This window comes from Syngnathoides biaculeatus, chromosome 4 (genome assembly GCF_019802595.1).
Source record: "Syngnathoides biaculeatus isolate LvHL_M chromosome 4, ASM1980259v1, whole genome shotgun sequence".
NCBI lineage: Eukaryota > Metazoa > Chordata > Actinopteri > Syngnathiformes > Syngnathidae > Syngnathoides > Syngnathoides biaculeatus.
This window is the reverse complement of record NC_084643.1, coordinates 32262467-32286443: the sequence shown is the minus strand read 5'-3', so window position 1 is coordinate 32286443 and position 23977 is coordinate 32262467. Positions and strand designations below refer to the sequence as shown.

At 41.9% G+C, this 23977-nt stretch overlaps 1 protein-coding gene across 1 annotated transcript; it reads left to right on the top strand.

The window, feature by feature from the left end:
• The first annotated feature begins 575 nt into the window (after positions 1 to 575).
• Positions 576 to 22140, top strand: itga2.2 (integrin, alpha 2 (CD49B, alpha 2 subunit of VLA-2 receptor), tandem duplicate 2). Its single transcript, XM_061816749.1, has 30 exons — positions 576 to 1504; positions 3505 to 3628; positions 3917 to 4026; positions 4142 to 4233; positions 5579 to 5693; positions 5807 to 5934; positions 6329 to 6477; positions 7081 to 7231; positions 7445 to 7610; positions 7730 to 7806; positions 9863 to 10001; positions 10097 to 10242; positions 10330 to 10473; positions 10784 to 10987; positions 11060 to 11190; positions 11512 to 11675; positions 11792 to 11943; positions 13384 to 13494; positions 15176 to 15261; positions 15813 to 15954; positions 16765 to 16848; positions 16925 to 17001; positions 17098 to 17181; positions 17738 to 17840; positions 17924 to 18034; positions 18707 to 18817; positions 18888 to 19001; positions 19085 to 19174; positions 19255 to 19371; positions 20861 to 22140. The coding sequence occupies exons 1-30, from the start codon at positions 1444 to 1446 to the stop codon at positions 20942 to 20944; spliced, it is 3567 nt and encodes a 1188-aa protein (XP_061672733.1). The 5' UTR covers positions 576 to 1443; the 3' UTR covers positions 20945 to 22140.
• The last annotated feature ends 1837 nt before the right edge of the window (positions 22141 to 23977 follow it).

The following is a 23977-nucleotide window of genomic DNA, read 5'->3' as shown; positions in this document are numbered from 1 at the left end:
AGTAACTTGTCTTCTTCTCGGGGCCCCTATACATGATCAGAGCCCACATCTTTCAAATCCCACTTGATGCCCAGTGCACAACAAAGACGTTTTTTGTTTAAAAACTCCAGAGTGTCCGAGCTCTGATGATGTCATTGGTCTTGGGCCATCCAGAACATTGTAGTCGGGAATGCAGCAACTCCAAAAAGTCTTACTCAAAGTGATTCATTCACTATACACAACATGACGTTTGCGGAAGCGGTTACGCAACTGATGTGGCCATTGAGACAGTTGCTCATTGCTTCTTCTACTGAAATACTCTGATTGGATTATGTACACTCACTATGACACCGGACTGGAACTCTCATATACCTTTGACTGACATATTGTTTGCCTAGTAACATGATTGCCCAAGTAATTTTTGAATGTTTCCAGAGAACAAGGAAAAAAAATTCAACTAACGAGACGATCAGATGGCTGAATTTCCCCAGTGTGGATTACCATGAAAATCTACACAGAAAACAAAAGACCATTTTTATCAGCCACACAGGTATATTTTTCTTGTTTTTTTTCACAGTAAAAATAAACTGGGCTATTATTAGTATAACAATATATGCTTGGTATTATGAGTGTAGGGCGGCACGGTAACTCAGCTGGTAAAGCGTTGGTCACACAGTTCTGAGGACCCGGCTTTGATCCCGGCCCCGCCTGTGTGGAGTTTGCATGTTCTCCCCGTATCTGTGTGGGTTTTCTCCGGGCACTCTGGTTTCCTCCCATATCCCAAAAACATGCAACATGAATTGGACACTCTAAATTGCCCATAGTGGTGATTGTGAGTGTGGCTGTTTGTCTCCATGTGGCCTGCGATTGGCTGACAACCAATTCAGGGTGTACCCCGCCTCCTGCCCATCGACAGCTAGGATAGGCTCCGGCACTCCCCGTGACCCTCGTGAGGATAAGCGGCAAAGAAAATGGATGGATGGATGGATTGTGTGTGTAGTTTACAGTGCCACTTGTGTACAACTGTGCCATATTGCGCTGCTAATATTTGCAAATATTTTGGTGACCTTAATTAGCCTGGCCAATAAATACCAACAGCACTACTTTTTTATTGTTCATTTATACAGCGGCATCGCAATAAATACCAGAGCAAAAAAAAAAAAAAAAAAAAAGAAAGAACAATATGTCATTAATTCAATTCAAAAACAGAAAGTGGACGTTGTTATCGATCCGTCTCCCAACTACGTATTATTTTATAACAAAGTTACACTATACAGTATATACACATTGCATTAGTTGCTGTGGTCGCCCTGTTGTTTCCTAACTTCCTTTCCGCCCCTAGTCACGCATTAGTCGCATGCATACCTGCGTCAAAGTTAGCGCGCACCCACAAGAAGAAGAAGCGCAGGTCCTCGCGTCAGTGCCGCTGCTGGACACCCTCGAGTGCGGCTTCAGTTAAACGGGATGAAGTTGGCCATGGAGCACCTTCGGGCCAAAATCGTCTTCTCGGCGTTAATCGTCATTTGTGAGTCTTGTGAACTTTTTCCAGTCCTCGAGTTTGTTTGCGCCGCGATGCGCATGCTCCGACGATTGCTCCGTGTTGATTAATATTCGCTCAGTGTCGCAGAATGTTTCATAAATGTAAATGCAATTACGGTTGGATGGATTGTTATGCTGCGACGGGTAGAAGTGATCTAATTTGAGTCGGGGGGGGGGAGAAGTGATGTTTAGGTAAGTTAATGTTTTGGGGGAATACACGGGCGTGGTTGTACCGGTGAACCTTCGGCATTCCTCAACTCTTGTGCTTGTATTGACTTGTGTGCCTCTGACAAATTTCATGTCCTGAGGGCCAAGTTCACGTGGATGCCCTTCCTGCTGTATGTCTATAGATTAGCATGTTTACTTCTATGTGGACACACACACACATACACACAACTTGCATACAGCAACACCCCCATCACTTGTTGTCAAGCATTTTTGTTTTGAGATCCCACCATGAGTCAAAGCTGACGTGCTTGTTGAAACATTGCAAATTCCTTCCCAAAACCCTTTATTTGAGCCCATGGGGACATTTAATACACACAGAATCGCTTCCATCCCGTGCTCGTCCTCATTAGGATTACAAAAGAGTCGTTCACACTCACACCTAATGACATTTTAGGGCATGGTGTCAAATTCAAGGCCCGGGAGCCAGAGCAGGACCCTCCGATCTGTTATGTGGCCCGCAAAAGCCACCCATGAGCGTCCACTTCATGTTTCTTGCTAAAATTGCAAATTGTCTTCGCTTTTACCAACAATGAGACATTGCAATGATCTATTTTGGTTATCATTGCCCCCTTTTAAAATAAATGAAATAAGTTTTAATAAGAGCATTTAAAAAATCACTTTTCCATAATGGATCCCATTAAATTTGCAGGAAATGAAAACCAAAAAAAAAAAAAAATCATTGAAAACTACTAATAACATCCATCCATGTTCTTTGGCGCTTATCGTCACGAGGGTCGCGGGGAGTGCTGGAGCCTACCCCAGCTGTCAACGGACAGGAGGCGGGGTACATCCTGAACTGGTCGCCAGCCAATCGCTGGGCACATAGAGACCAACAGTCGTACTCGCAATCGCACCTAGGGGCAATTTAGAGTGTCCAATTAATGTGGCATGTTTTTGGGATGTGGGAGGAAACCGGAGTGTCCGGAAAAAACCCACGCAGGCACAGGGAGAACATGCAAACTCCTGTGAGGCCAACACTTTACCAGCTGATCCACCGTGCTCCCCATGAAAATAACAATGTAAAAATAAATATCTTTAAGACTTTATCATCTCAGCATCAACAGATCAATCCTTTTACGTTAAGCTTTCAATTTGGGCTACAGGGGGTCCTCGGTGTATGATTGTACCAGCATATGACATTTCATCCATCCATCCATTTTCTTAGCCGCTTATCCTCACGAGAGTCACGGGAGTGCTGGACCCTAATTCAGCTGTTAACGGGCAGGAGGCAGGGTACACCCTGAACTGGTTGCCAACCAAATGCAGGGCACATCAAGACAAACAACCGCACTCACAATCACACCTAGGCGGGTCCAGGATTGAACCCGGGGCCTCAGAACTTTGAGGGCAACGCTTTCCGGCTGACATTTAAAATACTGATCACATGGGAGGAGCTATAACACTTGGAGTGGTTCGTATACTGTTGTGATGTAAAGCTGCGCAGGTGAAAATAAGACTTTCGCAAATCTTAGGGGTAAAAAAAAAAAAAAAGACTATCACTGATCATCAACAAGTTGCACAGTTTCATCAAAATGATCTAAAATGAGGTCTCGATCATGATTGAAATCCACTCACTGAGGACGCCTGATCTGCTCGGTACCCAGAGACTTCACTATGTCCACTTAGATACTGACTGAGTATACATGTACTTCTGCTTAATTTGCACGATTGCTGGTTAGAAATTGTAACAGCTTAATATGAAATGAGGATATGACAAAGCTTTCTTTTTCTAATAACCAACCATGTTTATTCCATCAGTTGACAGAATCATCCTTTCGTACCCCTTCAACGTGGGCACCGCGGGGGCCAAGATTTTCAGCGGGTCACCGGTCGAAGAGTTTGGCTACACGGTGCAACAGGCCACCAACCACGAGGGAAAATGGTAACGATCATTCACAGCTTTTCTTCAATCACCCATCGTGACTTCCTCATTCTATGAAAGGTTTCTGAATGTGTTATTGAAATGTTGAGGATTTAGTCCCGTAAATGTAAGATTAGTTGTCAGCACACACTGATTCATCGTCTGGGTGAGTGTCATGTGTGCTTCCGATGTTCAACGTCTGAGAAAGCTCCATGTAAACAATGTTAACACCATTTTGTGATGTTTTTTGACACATTCGCTGTATGTCTTGTGACAACCAAGAAAGTTCTTTTTTTTTTGTCTGTTTAGGCTTTTGGTTGGCGCTCCTTGGAGTGGTTACAGCCAAAACAGAAAAGGGGATTTGTACAAGTGTCCGGTGTCAGGGTCCAGAACCAGCTGCGACAAGCTCAACCTTGAAGGTGAGCTGTGGATTCCGGCTTGAATTTATGAACCGCATCGTCGACTGCTTTGAATAAATGGAGCAAAAATAAAATGAGGCGCATTCTAAAAGCCAGTTTGCAAATATCCCTGCAGATTCCATCAAAATTCCAGATGTGACCAATGTCAACGTCAACATGTCTCTGGGCATGACCCTGGCCCGCATGCCTGCAGCCAATGGTTTGCTGGTAAATGTCTGTCTGTCTGTCCGTCTGTCTATCAATTACAGCAACAGCATTTTCAAGAAGTAAAATAAAAAAAGATTAAATACTGTTGTGTTGGTAGTATGAAAACAAAGAGACAGACCGGAAGGAGACTACACAAGCTTATTAAAAGAAGAATTTAAAAAAAGATTGGGTCATTATTTTACTGTCCTCTGGACACAATAGAGGAAGTGGGTGAGACATGGGATGCTGGAAAAAAAAAAAAAATATCTCACCCTGTGGATGAGATAGTGCGCTCTTTAATTATCAGCAATGTACAGTCCTAACCATGTAGCAGTCGGTTCTTTGAGCCTTGGATCTCTGAACTGTACATATTGAGCATATTGTATGTACAGTAATATGATTAGAATATTGTGGGGAAAATGTCATATTTTTGTAGCTCAATTCAAAAAGTAAAACTCATTATCTAGATTCACGACGCGTGGTTGTACATATTACATACTGTATGTATAAATGTGATTTTATTTTTTTATAATTTGGATGATTAAAGCTTACAGCTAATGAAAACCTCAAAATATTTTTTATTACATTTGGAACAGTCAAAATGCTTTAAAATATAAAAATTACACAGCAATTGACCTTCTGAAACATATTTCATATTGTTTCTATTTAATTGCGTGATTTTCTATATACAGTATATTTTGCATGCATAGATACAGTATATAGTCTATACATACTATGATTTTGTCAGATACCAAATATCATGTTTCAAATGTAAATGTAAAACGACAACAAATTAATTAGCAATACAGTCTAGACTCTAGACATCATCATCAAATGTGATATTTAAAAAAAGTATTGCTTTTCTTTACAAAAAAAAAAGTAATTTTTTTTTCAAGACCCCAAAACGTTTGGAAAGTATTGTATATTGTGTGTGTAACAGTGGGTTGTCATATACAATGTGAAATTTTCTAAGTGACCCAAGACTTTTGAATGGTAGAATGGTAACGGTATAATTGAGATAGAAAAAAACAATGCACCTTTTTGGTGTGTATGTCCATTTTATTATTTTGAAAGTCAATGCTGTCAATGACAATTTGTATTTCAAATTTGGGAGCTATATTGTCAGTAGTTTAATGGAATAAAACACAAACATTATTTTTATTCAAGCATACCATAAATACCAAAATTATGTCAACTGATAATTTTGCAGTCTTCAATTTGTCACACAGCTGTATGTACACATCTTGAGCAATTAAAAGAGGCCAGAAACGTTAATTTCTTTCAGTGACGCTATCTGTATATACAGTATACAGTTCTGAAAATCCTGATGGTTAAAATGTGTCTTCCATCTTGTATTGCGCTTCAGATGTGTGGTCCCCTCTGGGCACAGAAGTGTGGCGATCAAAACTATTACCCTGGAATATGCTCAAGACTGAGTCCTCTCTTCCAGCCTCAAACTGCTTTCGCTCCTGCCGTCCAGAGTGAGAGTCCCGACAAGAACTTTTATCAACATCCACTTTGCTCCGTTTTTCTCTGCTTTGAGCGTGATACCGTCCGTTCATACTCTGTTCAATTTTGTTTCTTCCTTCTCCAGCTTGCGGAGGGCCGATGGACATTGTGATCGTACTGGACGGCTCCAACAGCATCTATCCGTGGCCTCCCATGCGAGAGTTCATTGAGAAACTCTTACCGACGCTTGAAATCGGACCCCAAAACACCCAGGTGACTCCGTGTTTGGTCCTATGTCACACAGATACTATAGATCAGGGGTGTCAAACTCTTTTTTTGTCACGGGCCACATTGTAGTTACAGTTTCCCTCAGAGGGCCGTTAAGATTGTGAGACCATAAAAATCGTTAATAACCTCATCATATTTATACATGAAATTTGAAATTTTGGTCCAGATTTTAGCAAGAATCACGGAAGTTAGCACACATGATTTGCCTTCGCGGACCACGTAAAATTATGTGGCGGGTCAGATCTGACCCCCGGGCCTTGAGTTTGACGCCTGTGTATAACAAGACGGATGGGTACTATCAATTGATGACGCCCCAGCACAACTGCGTACGCGAGGGCAAAAAATTATCTTATCACAATGTGTGTTTGTGTGTGAGCAGGTCAGTGTCATCCAGTATGCTGTTGAGCCCAAGATCGAATTCACACTGAACCAGTACAGAACCAGAGCTGAGTTGCTGAATGCAGTATCGAAACTCACACAAATGCAAGGCTCCTCTACCAATACCTTCCATGCCATCCAATATGCCAGGTTGGTGTTGCGGTGATAACCCCATCCATGTACCGTAATTCCCGGCCTGCAGAGCGCACCTGGTTATAAGCCTTAACCATTACATTTGTAAAGGAAATACCATTTGGTACATTCCTACGCCGCAGCCGTGTCAAAGACGCAAGTGCCCACATTGTAACACGAGATGTTTACAAAGATGGTACACAGACAGTTTAACACTAGTGCCGCCGCGCTAACGCTAGCTCCACCACACTATTGCTAATGCTAACAGAGCCGGTAAAAAAATAATATACCACAGCAGTAACACGCTAGCGCAGCGCTAACAGGGCCGGACCTGTAAGAGTCACTAATTCTCGGCACATATATATATATTATATATATATATATATACATACATACACATATATTCCACTGATCTCACCCTTACCTTTTCTGCTCGAGTGCCCCCTTGCGGCCGTTAGAAAAAAAAAAAGTGCACAAATTAGCCGCGTCACTGCATAAACCGCAGGGTTGAAAGTGTGTGAAAAAGGTTGTGGCTTATAGGCCGGAAATTACGGTACAACTGTTAATTATGTTACATAATCGTTGATCCATCTGTGCATGTGTGTGTATTTGCTCTTGAAGTCAATGGGGTTTCAATCCCACCTATGGGGCCCGCCCGGGCGCTTCCAAGGTGATGGTGGTGGTCACAGACGGAGAGTCCCATGACCAAGCCTTCAGAGATAACGTCATCGCTGAGTGCGAAAAGCAAGGGATCACACGCTTTGGTATCGCTGTAAGTGTCGACCAAGCATGCCACGTTTCTACTGATAGCACAGTTGGCTGAAAGGCATCAACCAACGAAGGGCCTGCTTGGGGTCCCAAGATCACTTACAGAAACAGTCAACAGAGCCTAGAGTTTATTGACCGTTGTTTGATTTTATTTTGTCAGTCAACTGGCTGGCGATCCGCGGCCACTGGTTCTCTGAACCGTTTTCGTTCTCCCAAGGTGCTGGGTTACTACACCAGAAACAACATCGACACTGAAAACCTCATCAAAGAAATCAAATCCATCGCCAGCGCGCCCACAGAAAATTACTTTTTCAACGTGTCTGAAGAGGCAGCCCTGTCCAACATCGCTGGAACGCTGGGGAACCGCATCTTCAACATCGAAGGTGCTTATTATTTCTCGGCGAGTTGTGTCATTTCCTCATCACGTCATTATTCGATGCTCCTCCATGCAGGTCTCTACATGTCTGCTCTTCTCATTCTTTTCGTGCTCTGTTTGCTATAGGCACAGGAAAGGGGGGTGACAATTTCAAGATGGAGATGTCCCAAGTGGGCTTTAGTGCTCACTCCTCAAGTAAAGAGGTACATCAATAATTATAGTGCATTCATTGAACCTCAGCGTTAACCCGCGATAGTGTTTTACGTCACTTTACACGTAAACCTGGAAGAAATAATGGTGCTTTGTGATTCTCGGAATTGTAAAGCGTTTTCAATATAGCAATTGTCCTAAATGTGAACACACATGGAAAATGATATTTTTCAGTTGACCTGAAGCAAAACCGCAATAGCCATAATTATGCCATGCACTCTTGTTGAATGCAAAATCCAATTATTTCTACTGTATATTGTGCGTGTTTTCAGTGCTGACTTGGTTAAGTACTGTTGCTGTTTTTTCAGGAAAATATGTTTTATATTTAATACAGAGCATTAGCTCAAATGTCTTTCCTAGAAAGAGTACCACAGATGCATTACTTGCCTTGAGGGTGCTCGTGGAAAAGTACAGAGAAGGTGAGAAGGAGCTACATTGTGTCTTTGTGGATCTAGAGAAAGCCTATGACAGAGTACCAAGGGAGGAACTGTGGTATTGGTCTGGTGTGGCGGAGAAATATGTTAGAATAGTACAGGACATGTATGAGGGTAGCAGAACAGCGGTCAGATGTGCCGTATGTGTGTCAGAAGCATTTAAGGTGGAGGTGGGACTGCATCAGGGATCCGCGGTGAGCCCCTTCCTGTTTGCGGTACTAATGGATAGGCTGACAGATGAGGTTAGACTGGAATCCCCTTTGGACTGTGATGTTTCCAGATGATATTGTGATATGCAGTGAAAGCAGGGAGCAGGCCGAGGAACAGTTAGAAAGTTGGAGGCATACACTGGAAAGGAATGGAATGAAGATTAGCCGAAGTGAAACATGTGCGTGAATGAGAGGGATGGAGGGGGAAGTGTGAGGCTACAGGGACAAGAGATAGAGAGACGACTTCAAATATGTAGGGTCAACAATCAAGAGCAATGGTGAGTGTGGTGAGGAAGTGAAGAAATGGGTTGAAACAGGTGGCGGAAGGTCTCTGGTGTGTTATGTGCCAGAAGAGTCTCTGCTAGGATGAAGGGCAACGTTTATAAAGCGGTTGTGAGGCCGGCGATGATGTACGGATTAGGGACGGTTGCACTGAAGAAACTGCAGGAAGCAGAACTGGAGGTGACAGAATTGAAGATGTTGAGGTTCTCGCTCGGAGTGAGCAGGTTGGATAGGACTAGAAATGAGCTCATTAGAGGGACAGCCAAAGTTGGATGTTTTGGAGACAAGGTTCGAGAGAGCAGACTTGATGGTTTGGACATGTCTAAAGGCGAGAGAGAGAGTATATTGGTAGAAGGGTGCTGAGGATGGAAGTTGCCAGGCAAAAGAGAGAGAGGAAGACCAGAGAAAAAGTTGATGCATGTTGTGAGGGAGCACATGAGGACTGTGGGTGTTAAGAGAGGAGGATGCACGAGATAGGCTTAAATGGAAAAAGATGGCATGCTGTGGCGACCCCTAATGGGACAAGCCGAAAGAAAAAGAAGATTGGCTCAAATGTGAAATCTGCACATCAACTCCTGGTTTTCTATTCCGCGGTCTACTGGAAGTGGCTTTTATTCAAAAATGTCTTTAATTGGTCTTTAATTGGCAGTCGTGTTTGAGCCCTACAACCTCTGCCAAGCAACAAGTGACAAACATATGCTGTGCCAGGAAATAATCCAATCTCCTGTTTCTTTCCTGTCGCTAAATAGATGAATTTTTTCGGTTGAAAATTCAAGTGTCCGTCAATGTTATTAACAAGATGGAATATTATCATTCCAATGGTTTTAATATTCATTTTAGGAGACAGAAAATACAGTACTAAGGTTTTCCATATTGAAAAAGAATGGTTATGGAATTGTCTTAGTAAAGACATTTTAAATGCTGTGTAACAACCAGCAAATAGACTGGAAACTAGTCTATAGTGACTTTTGGTGGAATCCATTTTGACCTGATTAATAACCAATCGATTCTATACAACTGTCAGAATGAACCGTAGCAAATGAATGACATCATCGTGACACCAACACTTATTCTCACAAAGTAAAAAAATTTCGGAATGCTGTTTGTTCAATTTGCTGATTTAGGACATGATGATGCTCGGCGCAGTGGGGGCCTACGGCTGGGCCGGGACTGTGGTCCACCTAGTGGGCTCGAAAGTGGATGTTATCCCTGCCTCAGCCTTTGACGCAACACTTCAAGACAGAAATCACAGTTCGTTACTGGGTATTAAACATTGGGCTCTTATCATGATGACTATATAGTATACACTACAATTCCAGCATCTCTTATGTTGTTTGGGTTTACTTAAATTTCCGCAGGTTATTCTGTCAACATTCTGAGTGAAGGCACGCGAGAATATTTTGTGGCCGGTGCGCCTCGCTCCAACCACTCGGGACAAGTCATCGTCTACAGCTTCAACGCCCAGAAGCAATTCACGATCATCGATTCAGAGCGAGGGAAGCAGGTACGCCACTTGATCGAGATCTGTCAATCGACGGCGATCGTTTGGGTGTCAAACATCACTGAGTAGCCGAGGCTTTTACGCGTCCAGATTGGATCTTATTTTGGGAGCGCGCTCTGTTCGCTGGATGTGGATAACGACGGGGTGACGGACCTGCTGCTGGTTGGCGCGCCCATGTTTATGAGCGAGCAGAAGCGAGAGCAAGGTCGCGTTTACCTCTTCACCATCACCAAGGTAACAACTATTCAATAATTCATCATTGATACGATATACATCTAATATTCTTCAAAGTGAAACAAAAAAAAGATAATTGGATGACCGAATTAATAAAGTCAAAGGCCTTTCGCTTCCATGACAGCTGAGCGGTACTTTGATTATGAAATACTGTATGTTAGCTGGGATACGCTCCACCACGCCCGCAACCCTCGAGATGATAAGCGGCTAAGAAAATGGATGGATGGATGAATATGATTATGAATGGTTGTTAATCTATGTGCCCTGTAACTAACAGGCAGATGTTCTTTTTCTGTGTTCTCATCTGAAGGGGATCCTGAACGAGCAAGGATTCCTCAAAGGCTCTCCTCCGACTGAGAACGCACGTTTTGGGATGGCCATATCGGTCATTCCCGACCTGGACCTTGACGGGTACAGTGACGCTGTAGTCGGAGCGCCCCTAGAGGACAAAGGAAGAGGTGTCGTCTACATCTATAACGGGAGGAAGAAGACGTTAGACAAGCAGTTCTCACAGGTATGTATTTTCTTGTGGATTTTGCGGTGCTTAAATGATGGCTGGCGTCACTGTTTGTTTCCTTATTTCCAGAAAATATACGGCTCTAAAATGGACCCTCAACTGATGTTTTTTGGGAGGTCCCTTGATAGCTACAAAGACTTGAATGATGACACACTCAGTGATATATCAGTGGGTGCATATGGAAAAGTCGTCCAGCTCTGGTGAGACAAAGTTAATGACCCGTATGAACCAAGTTTAATTAAAAATAAATTACCCAAGGTACTCGCCTGAGAGTTTGCAGGCTCTCCCTGTGCGTGGGTCTTCTCCAGGACCCTTAGATTCCTCCCACCTCACAAAGATATGCTTGTTTGGTTGTTTAAAAGCTGTAAATTGACCACATGAGTGAATGTGAGTATGAATGGATATTTGGTTACACAACTGACCACACCTCTCAGCCAACGTCAGCTGGGATACGTTCTGACTCCTCTCCTAAATTTATAGAGCTCCTGTTTTTTTTTTTTTTTTTTTTTTTTTTTTTCCAGGTCCAGAGGTGTGGCTACACTCTCGGCCTCTGCTTCTTTTAAACCCGAGAAGATCAACATTTTCAGCAAACCCTGTGACGTCGGTGGACGCAAGATGTCGTGTTTCATCACCAGCCTCTGTTTCAGTGCGACGTTCAGGCCCCAAAATCCTGTTGGACCCATTGGTAAATCCAGTCTAGTTCTTTGCAGTCACATTGATCCCACTATTCACGATTCAGTCTAGAGTGCTGTGGTATTGAAAGTGTAGTGGTGGACTCCATGTTGTGTTCTCCCTTTGTAGATATCGCCTACACATTGACTCTGGACGCCGATCTGCAGGCTTCACGGGTCACCTCCAGAGGGCTTTTTATGAAAAACAATGAGCGTTTGCTTTCAGGGAACGCCAGGATTTCATCGACTGCGCAGTGTAAAGACATCCAAGTCTACGTGCAGGTATTGTCTGCCGGGGAATCCATCAATCTAGTTTGAGGGTCCCGGGTGAGCTGGAGACTTTATCAGCTGACTTGGAGCAAAAGGCAGCCCATTCACATTCTTAAACCATCTTTGAATGTGAACTCAAACTCACACTGCAGTCAGTGGCAGTTTCTGGAATGTGCTACTGTATACAATATTTGCGGATGCGCTGTCTCAGTATCGGCATTTGTTACAGATTGAATATAATTTGCAGGGCTGATGAATTACAATTTAGTTAGTTTTTTTTATTTGTCAATGAGTACAATATCATAACACTAAAACATTCCCCTGAGATTGAGCCTTCATTCACAATTTGGTGTTTGTTTGTTTGTCTATTTATTTATATATTTATTTATTTATTATTCATTCCTAGTACAAAAATTGGACAGAATTTTATAAATCATATTCTACTGATTTACTAGTCATTAAAAAGTGATGATTGTATTTTGTCAAACTGAAGGTGGTCACTAAACAGAATATAAATTTACGGTCCAAACAAAAGAACAGGATGACACATAAGTATGCAAAACACACACACAACTAATACTATGCTATACTACAGTCAATGTGATTTGACGGGCGCCCGCGCGCCATCGCACTCGCAAATCTGCACAGTCGAGCACAAAAAATCACGCGCATAAAATTTGTTACGAGTAGAAATACATAGTCATTGAAAGACATCGATATTTTGTGTACTCTCGACTAATGTTCCCTCTAAACTGCGCCACTGCGCAATTCTGCACTTGTCGCACACTCTCGGCACACATGAAAATCGATCCAGTGCAGTGAACCGCAGCCTGACGTCTTTTTTTTTTTTTTAACACGGAAGCGCGAGGTCTTTAACAACAGCAGCTGCTCAGCCTACTTCTACTTCCTAGTTTACCTGACACCGCCCCCCCTCCGCTCTTAAAGGGGTACACTCATAATTACAAACAACACACACCCGCGACTTTATATCTGCGGGCATCACTGGTGGACCAAACCCATAACTTTATATCTGCGGGCATGACTGACCATACCTGTACATTTTTTCAAATGTGAGTGACTGATACTACAGTATTATAACTACAACAACTATGGGGGGAGTATCTACTTTAAGGGTGGCACTGTTGAACCCAGGACTGCCACTTACTGTAGTATTCTACGACAGTCAGTGATGTTAAATACTAGTTGTAAATACAATTTATTTTTGAGCAGTTGAGCCATGGTTGGTTTTCCACAATACTGTACTGGGACATTTTTGTATTAGAGAACATTATCGTGAATATGGTCAAAGACGGCACATCTTGTGGCCTAAAGCTCGTGCAAAGTCCAGTTCTTCCATAAATGTTGATGGAAGATTTATGACCAGCGTCGTGTGTTGGACTTCAACTATTTGTGTCACTATTTGTGTCTTTTTTTTATGTGTTTTCCCATCAGGAGACACCAGATTTTGTGAATTCAGTCAGTCTGAAGGTGGAAATCGAGCAGCAGAACGCCGACAATAACCCGGTCCTCGACGTCTTCTCTTTGACTGCCTGGGAGTTCTTCGTAAGTAGGCATACTTGTTTTTTTTTTTCTTCTTCAGATTTAATAGCTACTTTGCAGACACTCGCGTAAGATAACGTAACCTTTATCATTACTGTCTTCAAGGACCTGAATGAGTCACATCACGTACGTATTACAGCAAGCTTAGTTTTCCAGTGTATTTGTTTGCTCTCAAACATATACAGCCCTCCAAACGCCAGGTTTTTGTGACATGTATAAATAAATGAGACCAGGATAAATCGTTTCTAAACTTTTTTTTTTTTCTGCCATCAATGTTACTTATAATCTGGACACCTCAATTGATATTTTTCCCCCCATCTTTTCAAATGAGGAATAAAAAATAAACAACTGAGGTATTGTCGTTGCACAAGTGCGCACATCCTTTTATAACTGAGGATGTGGCTGTGTTTAGAATAAGCACAAATTTTTTAACGGGAAGTCACCCGCCACCATTTAAAGTGGCTCTAATTAACCCCAAATAAGTTCAAGATTTCTGTTTTTTTTTTCTTCTTCTTTTGTAAAGGTTTTGGCTAACACTGACTTTTCAACTGTTCCTCATTCCTTCCACCTTGTCTGAGGCTTCAGTTCAGGCTGAAGAAAAATTTGACTGTTGCTAGAATCCACACTTAGTCAGTTTCCGATCTGACTTTTGCAATTGAGGCGGAAAATTTTATACGCGTCTGTTAATTGGTCGAATGTCGAACATGAAAATGCTTGTTATATACGAGGGAGTTCATAGGGCCATTTGCAGCTGAACACGATGGCAGTGGTCGAGAGGAAAGACTGCTCTCGAGTGAAAGAACTTGATAGAAATGTCAAAAATAAGTTCCGATGGAATTGGATGGAACGAGAAATCGTCGATACAGTTGGAAAGAAAGAATTTACCACTCTGTTAAGCGACTTCAATCGCAAAATCGATCGACCTGGTAAAGCATTGTGCACGTGGTGTCAGGATACTATTGACTATAGACCAAGAGGTTTCAAGGCGTTGGAAGTTCATACGAAATGACAAAAAAACGTCAAGCAACTGGAAGCATGGAAAACAAACTTTTCCATAGCTGGTACATTGGGATGTCAACCCAAGGCCACCAAACCTTACAGACTCCATCCCTAGTTTACTTCCACTACTCATGGTATTGAGAGGCAAGATCCACAGAAATAACCAAACCTAGTTTCAGACAGGGTCGTCAATAACGAGGTGACAGTTCAGAAGCAATTCATTGTAAAAATGTCTGTATTATTTACTGATAACAAAACACGGCGTTAATAATTGTTGTCAAATTCATGCATTTCAATCATTTACAAAAACAAGAATTAAAACGTTTTTGAATGGATACGATATAAACTATGAAAGCACGCTTGCATGCAATGACGCAAATCTGAATTCGTTTTAGTTTCACTCCGAGTAGTTTACTTAGTTGAATTTGTAATTTTGGGGGCTAACGGTATGCACCTAAATAATGAAAGATCATATTGTTTACATTTTGAAAACAGAATAGCTTTTATTTTTAGATGTACTAGACATATTTCATTCATAATAAAATGTATAAAACTTTCACGATAAAATTGATCATCATCCTTTGATCATACTTGCCGCCCAGACCCCTGTGTATTTCTTTTTTCATTCAGTCAAATCACATGCCTGGATGTACGTTATGTGTATCTTAATTTTGACGTCTTTCAGATTCCCTTCACTAAAGACTGCGGCTCTGATGAGGTGTGCGTGAGTGATCTTGTGCTGAGCGTTAAGACCGACACAAAGGGGTCCAGGTGAGATTCAGACTTCCCACCGGAGGCATACAGTACACTGGCGATATTTTTGCTTACTCTCACTGGTTTTACGACACCAATGGCTGGAGTTGCGTCATTGAAAATATTTTGTTTAAAAGTTCAACGCTGACGGTTGTGCAATACTGAACCCCTGAAACTATTTTGTTTAGGCTTGGTTTATTTAATGCCATATTTGTATGGTGATTATAGTCAAACCAGCGATAAAGGTGGTCTTGCTTTCTAGATTCTTTAAATCCGTCAGAATTTATTACACCTGGAGTCACTTTTTTTTACTGTAATTATTTGTGTTTATATTTTCTGAGTGTTTAACATTCCTTGAAATCCTAACAAGTGCCCAAAATGTTTTTGGCCATTACAATATTGACAAGTTTATGATGACGGATGGGTGTTTTCTTTGATTAATATTGCGAAAAATGGTGATTATTTGATTGACTTCCATTTATTATGTTAATAATGTTGTGATTTCCAATTTTTGCACCGTTTAGATGGCTTTGATCACATCCATAACAGCGTGAGCTTCTGTGTTACAGCTCGGCTCCTTTTCTGGTCAGCACCAGTAAGCGGGAGCTGTCATTCGAGGTCACAGTGAAGAACCAAAAAGAAAATGCTTATAACACTCTAGTGTTGGCTACATATTCAGCCAACCTCTTCTACTCTTCTGTATTTCCTCCTGTAAGTGGTATATTTTTCTATCTATTTTTCTGTACTATTCTTATCATTCATCCATCTATTTTCTACACCGCTTACTCTATTATTAGAACAACAAAATTCAATTCCTGTAGAAACTGCATGTGAATGCTGTCGTAAAAGCCCTAAGATGTATTTTTTTGTAGGATATGGAAAATATATACCAATAAATAAATGCAGCATTTTGTGCGAGTATAATGCGACCCTTGTGAGGACAAGCGGCAAAGAACATGGATGGATGGATAATGAAAATTGTTCAAATGCTAACAGCTGGTATGTTAATATATAGTGAGCAATCTGAACAGACTAAGTCCTGAGTCAAATTGATGAAGGTTTTACAACTCTATTTTACTATTTCTACTGAGAATTGCTGAAATGCTAAAATGCTAACAATTGCCATGCCAGCATATGGCAAATTGGCCAACCACAGTGGACCCCCACATAGTCACTTTTTGGTATTTGGATGTGTACCGATTTGCTGTTTTGGTTTTTGTTCTTTTTATATATATATATATATATATATATATATATTCTTTATATTTTGCAGTAGGTTTTTTTTCATTACCAGTGTGTATATATACAATTTATTTATTTAATTTTTTATGTCAATCATCGAGGAGCATCAATCATTTGCAGATTTTCGCTATTTGCGGTCAAGATCTGTCCCATCCTCCGTAAATAGCACTACTTCACTGTTCATAAAGCGCTAAATGTTCTAAAGAGCACAATACTAAAGTGCTGTAACGGTTTACAAATGTAGAAGTACAATTATGATACGGACAGCATCCTTTCCAGACAGAAGGAGTCAAATGCACTTCGACGCAAGAGCAAAGTGTTGTTTGCCAAGTGGGATACCCGGCCTTGAAAAAAGACCAAGTGGTGAGTGCATGAAGCACACGTTTTCCTTTCGTCTTTCACATGAGCTCAAACTCAAACTTGTGCTGTTCCTTCCCAGATGAAATTTCAGCTCAATTTCGAATACAACCGCAATCATCCGCTGAATCGAGCCAAGGTCCAGTTTTTGGCTAAAAGGTAAACAGCTGGCAAGTGTAAATAGGAAATACAATCTCTCTCTGTCCATATTTAACCTTTAATTTATGCTACCATATGCTTTTTGCTTATTTACAGTGACAGTAAGGAGCAGGTCCCCACGGACAACCAAGTTGACATTTCCATCCCTCTTCAATATGATGCAGGCATTGTTTTATCCAGGTGATTTTATTTTTTCCATCCATCCATCCCTTTTCTTAGCCGCTTATCCTCACAAGGGTGGCGAGTAGTGCTGGAACCTATCCCAGCTGTCAACGGGCAGGAAGCGGGGTACACCCTGAACTGGTTGCCAGTCAATCGCAGGGCACACTGAGACAAACAGCTGCACTCACAATCACACCTCGGGGCAATTTAAAGTGTGCAATTAATGTTGCATATTTTTGGGAAGTGGGAGGAAACCGGAGTGCCCGGAGAAAAGCCACGCAGGCACGGGGAGAACATGTAAACTCCACACAGCCAGGGTCAGGATTGAACCCGGGACCACAGAACTGTGAGGCCAACGCTTTCCAGCTGATTCACTGTGCCGTCATTTTATTTTATTTGTAATAAAAATCCCTTATATTTTCCAGCAACAGCAACAAAGAAACATGATGGGGAAATTATATTTTGAACATTTTAGCCCTGCAACAAAAAGTACAATGATTTCACAACTGTAATATTCCCTTTGACGACACAAAATATGCTGTCTGCTTCTAATTTCCTGTTTTATTCTTGGCAGGAAATCAAACATCAACTTCTACGTAGCAAATTCAACCACTGCGCCCGAAACGACGGTGAAAACGTTGGATGACATCGGACCCGAGTTTAACTTCACTGTGAAGGTTTAATGAGTGGATACATATTGCACATTACAACATTCCAAATGTGACTTCTTCATTTTACTTTGACTTTATTCATTTCAAAGGTTTCAACAGGCAACTTCCCAGTCAGCCTCCTCTACCTGACCATCTCTCTGCCACTCAGCACCAAGGGAGGAAACCCGCTACTCTATATTACCAGTGTGGAAACGCAAGTTGTGAGTATCTGCGTTCCTCATTGAAATATCCGTGTCATTGACAGCCACATCTAAAACTATACTGTTGCAGTAATTACTTGGTCAGTCACCTCCAGGGCTGGGTAGACCAGCCAAATGTTGTACTCGAGTACTAGTGCTCAGTGGTGGGCGGGGGGGGGGGGGGGGGGGGGAACTACTCAAGTACCGGGTAACTGCTGAAGAACTTCAGATTTATTTATTTTCTTAATCATAGAATGAGCATCAGACAACAGTATAAAATAGGAATGTGCAACTTCAGATATTGCCCGACAAAATCACTTGTACTCAAACAATAATAAGTTGAATCTTTATGAATATTGTAAATTTTGTAAATTATGGCAAGCACGGGAGATCTTCTTGAACTATCTTTGTTTACACTCCTGAAACAGCAAGATAAGTCGCCAGGTGGATAAAATCGCAGTGATGAATGAAGTTCGAACTGGAATTCTTCTAGGCTGAAATGCTGACACAGACCGCAGCACATGACATGACTGTTCTTTTTGCAACCACTGAGCCATTTTCTACCGACTGTAGCTCTTTACTACCCCCCTCGGGTCACATGGCCATTCAGTCCGTCATGCAGTCATTTGACATCAATTCACAAGTGTCGTATGAAACATTCCTCATGTGAAGCTAATTGTTCTCCACATGCAGGGCAATTCTCTCAGCTGCGATTCCAGCGGCCTGACAGACCCACTGAAGATCGGCGTCAAGGACCACCAGGCCTCCTTCAACGAAGAGAGTCTCCGAGGCATCGAGAAGCTGGTTGGTAACTGAACTTACCAGAACTAAGTGATCCTTCAAATGTGAGCGGCATTTTTGTGTGCTGTTGCAGGATTGCCAGAGTGCAACGTGCGAGAGGATCAAATGTCTCCTCAAAGACGCCAGTGTCACAAGCGACTACTATGTGAAAGTTAAAACGAGAATTTGGAGTGGGACATTTATTACGGTATTCATTATCATAAACTCCTGTTGTTCCGTGCTACGTCATGCCAGTGAACTTAAAAATGCGACTTGTGCTTCTTTATTTAGGCGGCCTATCAGACCACTGAGCTGGTCTCCACCATTGATGTCGAAAGCTCCGACCCGGATTTGTTCATCATCCGCCTCAAAGAGCTGCCGGTAAAGTCACGTGCCGCCGTCTTTATGAGTTCAAGACTGACATGATGCAAGGGAAGACTTTTTGTCCGGATGTTTAACAGGTGGTGGTCACAGTGAGTAAACCGGGAGCGACGGGCGACGTTCCGGTGGGGGTGATCGTTGGCAGCGTTATCGGCGGGCTGGCGCTACTGGGCCTGGCTGTCGCTCTGCTGTGGAAGGTCAGCGCATGCCCACACTTAACCTTGTCACTGATTTATACGGCTAACGTAGCTTACGCTGATGCTTGTCTTATAATACAGTGGTACCTCGGTTTTCATACAAATTGGTTTTTCGAACGAAAATTTCGAGATGTTTTGCTTTGGTTTTGGAACGAAAATCGGTATTCGAACGCCCCGACCAGCTGACCCACGACGATTTGTTATTGTGCTTTCAAATGCACCCCCGACAAAAAACAGAAACGATGTAACGCGCGCGACGCAACCAGTTGACCCACACGCTCCTCTGCACGCGGACAATTTTTTTTCTTCCAATTGAGCAACATTAACTCCCGATCATGGCTCCAAAGAAGGCAAGTGGAACTGCAGGTGTGAAAAAAGGAAAGTGGTGCTTAAAACTGTCAACTTCAAGAAGGATTTGATAGCCGAATACGAATCTGGTGTGCGTGTTTCTGAGTTATCGAAGAAGTATGGCATGGCGAAATCGACGATCAGCACCATTCTGAAACACAAGGATGCCCTCAAAGCAAGTGATGTTGCTAAAGGAGCAACCGTTTTGACCAAGCAGAGGCCACAGATCTTGGAGGAAGTCGAAAAGTTGCTTCTTATTTTCGTAAACGAACGCCAGTTAGCTGGGGAAGTGTTGGCGACGAAGGGATTTGCGCCAAAGCTAGAAATCTGTCTACAAGTTTAAAATGAACTCCATCACCCTAACAAAGCAGAATGTTATATAATTTCAGTGACGCGGTTATGAGCCACTTCAGGAAGGTGCTCAAAAGATGGCAGAAACAGTCTACATTAGATTCTTTCTTTATTAAAATGGGGCGAGTTACCCCCACCGAAGACATTTGAAACAGTTTTGCATTTCTTTTTTTCTTTTGTTCCATTAACCCTACCTCTTGTTGGAAGTTACATTTTTTGTATGTTACGTACTTTTTGTGCAAACAAACAATTTGTCTGTTTTTCCCCCCCTCCTTATTCCTTGTTTAAAGTTATTCTGCACTTTTGTTAATAAAAAAAAAGGTTTACAAGGCTGGGGGCTGAGTCGCTACAGATACGGCCAGCTTAGCATACTCTACGGCTAAATCATACATTTTAAGCAAAAAGTAAATATATTTCTTAAATGATTTAATAATGTAAAATATTTAAACTATAGATGTATTTCTACAATGTGGTTTACTATCAGGAAAAGCTTAAAAAAAAAAACGTTTTTAAGCTTGGAACGCATTATTTCATTTTCCATTCATTGTAATGGGAAAACACGCTTCGGTTGTTGAACGTTTCAGTTTTCAACCGGCCTTCTGGAGTGGATTGTGTTTGAGAACCGAGGTACCACTTTAGTTTGGCACTTTAGCTGCTAATATGTCGTACCGATTGTGGCATTTTGACATATTCCCACATTGGTGCAGTGCAATATAGTGAGTTTCCCATGTAGCTTTTTCCATTGGATCTCGTAAGAGGCATCTCTGCACATGTTTATTTTCCTCCCCAGTTTGGATTTTTCAAAAGGAAATACCAGAAGCTGCAAAAAGATGCAGACGCGCAGAGCCACGCCTACGAGGATGGGGTGTTGTGAGCAGCGAATGCATCAACCGGGTTCCCGCCTTCATCCTCCACGGCTTGTGTTTGCACACCGGTACTTCTCAAGCGCACTGACCAACTGAAGCTCTCGCCTTTCTTCCAGTTTGGTCCTTTTGCACAGTTGCTTGGATATGTAAAGAGACATTTGTTCTTGTTGTGTTAATACAAAAAAAAAAAAAAAACACAGGCAGGATCCCTTTTTATTGTTGCTGACAGGTTTAACACTGGTATTTTACACTCAGGGGTATTTCTTGCTTTTGGACTGATTGAATATTAGTAGCGGGATAGCAGTTAGCACATATCTACCTTTGAATTGCTGTCATGCATTTGCGTGTTCTCCCCTCGTTCGTGTGGATTTTTCTATTGGTACCCCGGGTTTATCCCGCTTTCCAAAAAGGTGCTTGCTAAATTCATCGGAGACTTGAAATTGTCCGTATGTGTGAAAGTGAGCGTGAACGGTTTGGGTTAATTGCCCTGTGCGGCTGCGTGTCTTGCACACGCCAGAAAACGGCCGCCGACTGCAGTGTGGGTTCACTTTCCATTCGGTGATGGCGTCAAACGTTGCCGTGTGTTTATATGCACCCTGCAATTGGGCGGCACCAGTTGAGGGTGCACGCCGCCTCTGGCCCAAAGTCAGCAGGGATTGGCTACGGCTGACCCGCAAGCCAAATGTGTTCAAGACTCTCGTCTTCAAACAATGGATGGATGTATGAATCTGTTGCGAGAAATGGAGCACAACGTAGAATTATATATTTTTACTGTACATACTGTAAAATGAAATGATGGTTGAACTTTTGTGTTTGAATACTTTAGATGTCCTGTCTACAAGTGATATTTGTTTGTGTATTGATTTTGTGGCTTTAAAACTTGATTTTCATTCATAGGTGATGGTACAATCCTTTTTAATACTATTACGTGAGAAATAGTCAAAATAATTTTATGAAGATGTATTTCTGTTGTTGTTTTTTTTTCAACATTTGTAGTCAGCCAAGCGTTGTTTTTATTTTTTTTTAAACAAGAGAGGAACAGATGTATGTATTGGCACACTTTCACCACAAGAGAGCAGCAAGATCTAAAGTACGTTTTGGTTTCCTTGAGCAATTTCATCATTAGGCCAGTTGTTGAATGACTAGACACTTTTTTTTTTTTTTTTTTGCCTTCAGCAAGCAAAATTAAATTTATTTGTGATTATATTGGCTTGGCCCGTTCTCCTTATTAAAGAAAATATACCTTGAATATTCAAATACCTTCATTTGTCATTGTTACAAATTATATGTAATTTATTACATACAGATAATAACATTCATAGTATTTTCAGATGAACATTTTGGGATAGATTATGTTGTTTTAGAGTATGTGACTCCGTGGACAATTGTGTTGTAATGCGTATATTTTTAATTTTTTGATGACAGGTTCAACCACAGTCCTACATGTAAAATCCTCAGAATCCTGCACTTTGTCAAATTTTAATTTGATCTATGGTTGCACTCTTTATTTTTAGTGTTGGGTGCCTTCATTTTTCTTGCGGAATGGTTTTGAACGTTTTCCAGACTGTTTTGTTTAAATTTTGTTCTGGAGTGCTGCAAGAGTCTTATTAATGGGATCCAGCCAACCACAAAGTATTTCTTCTTATTTTCCAAGGAAGCTCCAGAAAAATGAATAAAATTCTCCCACATGGCATCGACTAAATAATGATCATAATTGTCCACATTTGATTGACACTGTCAGAGAGATTTCCCTGCTCCCCATTCTTCATCTACAAGTGTACTACTGCGGTTGTCAGACTACACTGCAGCATACTGAAAGCTGTTAATAATTTTACACAACTGTCAGTATGATGTGGCGCTGCAAGCTGCAGCCGCAATTAGTAAACTTGTGGTTGAATCAATACCTGTCATGGCAATCAAAACCGAGCATTTATAATCGTGTTTCCTTCCAAATAACCCTCTGCAGCTTTCCCCATCTGGAAGCCAAATCCTTGCTTTAATGAGCAGCTGATGAGCGTCTTTTACCCCCCCCCCCCCCCACACACACACACACTCGAGAAAATTTTTATTTGCTATGTGCTGTTCCAAAAGTCATCCTGTTAGTGATTCTGTTTGCATTGCATTTAGGCAGCTTGAAATTGTTGTGCAGTTTTTTTTTTTTTTTTGTACGTTTTGTTTGCCATGGGTGCATTGGCTGTGAGCAGTTTTAAACCTGGCATCTACTTCACCGGGTACCATTAAATGACACCATTTTGGTACATGCTTCTGAAATAACAAAATAGCTCACATTATATTCATCCTTTAAAATAAATGCGCTTCAAATGTTTTATATTGTAGTCAAAATAAGGTGTTGACAAGCTATGTTTCTATTTTTAAATGTTCACTTCTTTTACATTCCCAGGAAATCACAACGTCCCATCACTGGTGAGCTATTTTTAGAACACTACTCGTGTGGTCCTTGGGGATGAGGGGGGCGGGGGGGGGGGCATGTTGCTGACCCCGAATGATGACCAATGGATGACTTTAGCACTTGCACCGACTGGATCCTTTTTTTTTTTTTAATGAATGATGAAATATGAATGAATTAATGCATGTGCTATTTTTGACCACAGGTCCGTGCGCGTGTGTTGAAAGGATGTATTGCAGGAAAAAGAAGGGAAAAAAAGATCACCGTGGAGAAGAGGCGGAGTTGGGGGTGGGGGGCCACACGCCGGTTGTCTGGCCGCCGGATCGTCACCTCGCGGCGGCGTCTGCTTGCAAAGGAGCCGCCCCCATTTCCACCGTGACCATCCTTCTGCAGAAGAGGTCGCACAAGGACTTCTGCAAGGTCCAAACTTTGCACCACCGCGTGTGCGTATGCACGTGTGTGAGCGCCATTCAGTGAAACGTAACACCCGGCCGGCTCCTCCGTCTGAAGCCCCTTCGGAAACAGGTTTGATTATATTTAAAAGCTTGACCCGGGAGAGAAACCCAAACAACTGTCTGTGCTAATATTAGACGCATGCGCGCCTGTGGAAGACCTGCGCGTATTATTGGTGCCT